The following is a 2,108-nucleotide window of genomic DNA, read 5'->3' on the forward strand; positions in this document are numbered from 1 at the left end:
ATTAAACACATACGTATATATACAAACATTTAAAATAAAATTTTAAAAATTTATTGTAATTTCATTGACATAATGAAAAAAATAATTTTCAAAATCATTAAAATTAATTAATTTCTTTTTCTAAAAATAGCGATTTATATTTGATCATAAATACCTGAATATCCTTATGCTCAGCTAATAATGCCAAAATGAAACATAGACCTGTCGCTACAGTATCATGACCCTATAATCACATATTTACGTTAATATAAATAATCTGTAAAAACACTAACAAGGAACCTTCACAAAGTGCACAATAGCTACAGCATAGAGAAAATTATCTAAGCATCTTGACTCTCTTTGGCTCACTTTCGACTCAACAATTAGACCGGAAATAAAAAAAATATAAATAATAAAATAATAAAATAAATTTTTTTTTAATTTTTTGATAAATTATCCAAGCATCTTGATTCTCTTTAGTTCGCTTTCCACCCAAAAAGTAGACCGAAAATAAAATAAATATAGATAATAAAATTATAAAATAAATTTTATTCTTTTTTATTCTTCGATGCCTGTAGGGAAAACTTATTTAACAAAATTTATTTTATTATTTATATTTATTTTATTTCCAGTTTAATTTTTGGGTAAAAAGTGATTCATAGGAAATCAAGATGCTTGGATAATTTATCGAAAAATTAAAAAAAAAAAATTTTATTTTATTATTTTATTATTTATATTTCGTTTATTTTCGATCTTGGATGAGGTGGGTTTTTGAAGAAAGTGAACCAAAGGGATCAGTCAAGATGCTTGGATAATTTTCTTTATGCTGTAACTATTGTGCACTTTGTGAGAGTCCCTTGTAGAGAGATGTTAAAAATATACCCCAAACATAAAAGTGTCGACTTCTTCTCTAATATCTGAATCAGTTATCAAACCTTCACGAGATGCCGCTATTAAATGATCCAACATTGCAAGTCGCTTTTTCCGTGCTATATATAATAAAGTATATAAACATGTCGATATAATATTAACAATCTAAATTTTTTTATTTTAATTATATATTATTGATTGAAAAAAAATAAAACTGTATTTAGGATTGAAATTGTATATATAATTTATAATATTAATCATCGACCAAATAAAAGAATTAGCTTCTGATTACTTTACATACTTCTAGTCGTTTCTATGTCATTTTCTTCTGCGAAATCTTCATTACCAAAGTTTTTCAAGTATTGACCATTAGTGCGTTCATGATAAAGTTTTCTTTCGGCAATAATCTATGTAAATACAAGATTAATGTTTCTTTTACAAATTTATATGAATGCATTAATAACGTATTCTTACAATTAATATTTATAATTTATCTTGCAACATTTTTGTATATAAAAGTCTTAAAATTTATATCGTATTTTTTCAAAATAGGTAGAACATTTAAATACAATCTTAAGCAGTTTTCTTACATTTTCAGTAAATCCATGTAATATCTTTAGAAGCTTTTTTTGCTCTCTACCTTTTGGCGTTAATGAAAATATCCAATCGAAGTACAGCCACGGCCTCATTGCTCTAATTGTAACAATTACAGAATGATAGATACGCTATTTTAAAATAATGATATAATTTTGTAAAGGAGAACTTTTGTTAATTTTTCTATAAACTTTTGGAATTGTAGAATTAATAATATGTCAATAAACATATAAAAATATATTTATAATTATAATAATAAACTTTTCTTAAAGAGAGATACGTGTAAGATCATATAATATAAACATTCAATTTTCTTAACTTTTTAATCTTATTGTTAGATAAAAAATCCATAATTACATTGAATTGTTTTATTTTTTTGATATTTTAATATTTAAAACCTAAAAAATTTTAAATTAATACTTGAGAAGTTTTAAATATTATAGTCAATTAAATGTCAAATATTAAAATTTAAGCAACAATTAATTTTAAACAAATAAATTAACTGAAATAATGTGTGTTAACATTATGAAAATTTTCAATTATAAACAACATTTTACATTAAATTATTATAATTTATTTTAATATAATATTAACCCTAGAACCGTAATATTGGTTGTGATGAAGTATGTTGTTACAGTATTTATTTTCGTTTTCAAGAGCACACG

General features: G+C 22.9%; 1 protein-coding gene across 1 annotated transcript in view; it reads right to left on the reverse strand.

Moving 5' to 3' along the window:
• Window positions 1-2,108, reverse strand: part of LOC105456629 (cytochrome P450 4C1-like) — a gene marked incomplete at its 3' end in the record, with an annotated part of 9,169 nt that overhangs the window by 2,185 nt on the left and 4,876 nt on the right. The window contains exons 6-9 of the mRNA XM_011700825.1: window positions 1,440-1,542; window positions 1,151-1,256; window positions 862-968; window positions 112-223 (exon numbers count right to left, since the gene is read on the reverse strand). Of these exons, the coding sequence (XP_011699127.1) occupies window positions 112-223; window positions 862-968; window positions 1,151-1,256; window positions 1,440-1,542 (428 nt within the window). The remainder of the gene's footprint in view (window positions 1-111; window positions 224-861; window positions 969-1,150; window positions 1,257-1,439; window positions 1,543-2,108) is intronic.

This window comes from Wasmannia auropunctata, unplaced genomic scaffold (genome assembly GCF_000956235.1).
Source record: "Wasmannia auropunctata unplaced genomic scaffold, wasmannia.A_1.0 LD335621.1, whole genome shotgun sequence".
In the NCBI taxonomy this organism is placed as follows: domain Eukaryota; kingdom Metazoa; phylum Arthropoda; class Insecta; order Hymenoptera; family Formicidae; genus Wasmannia; species Wasmannia auropunctata.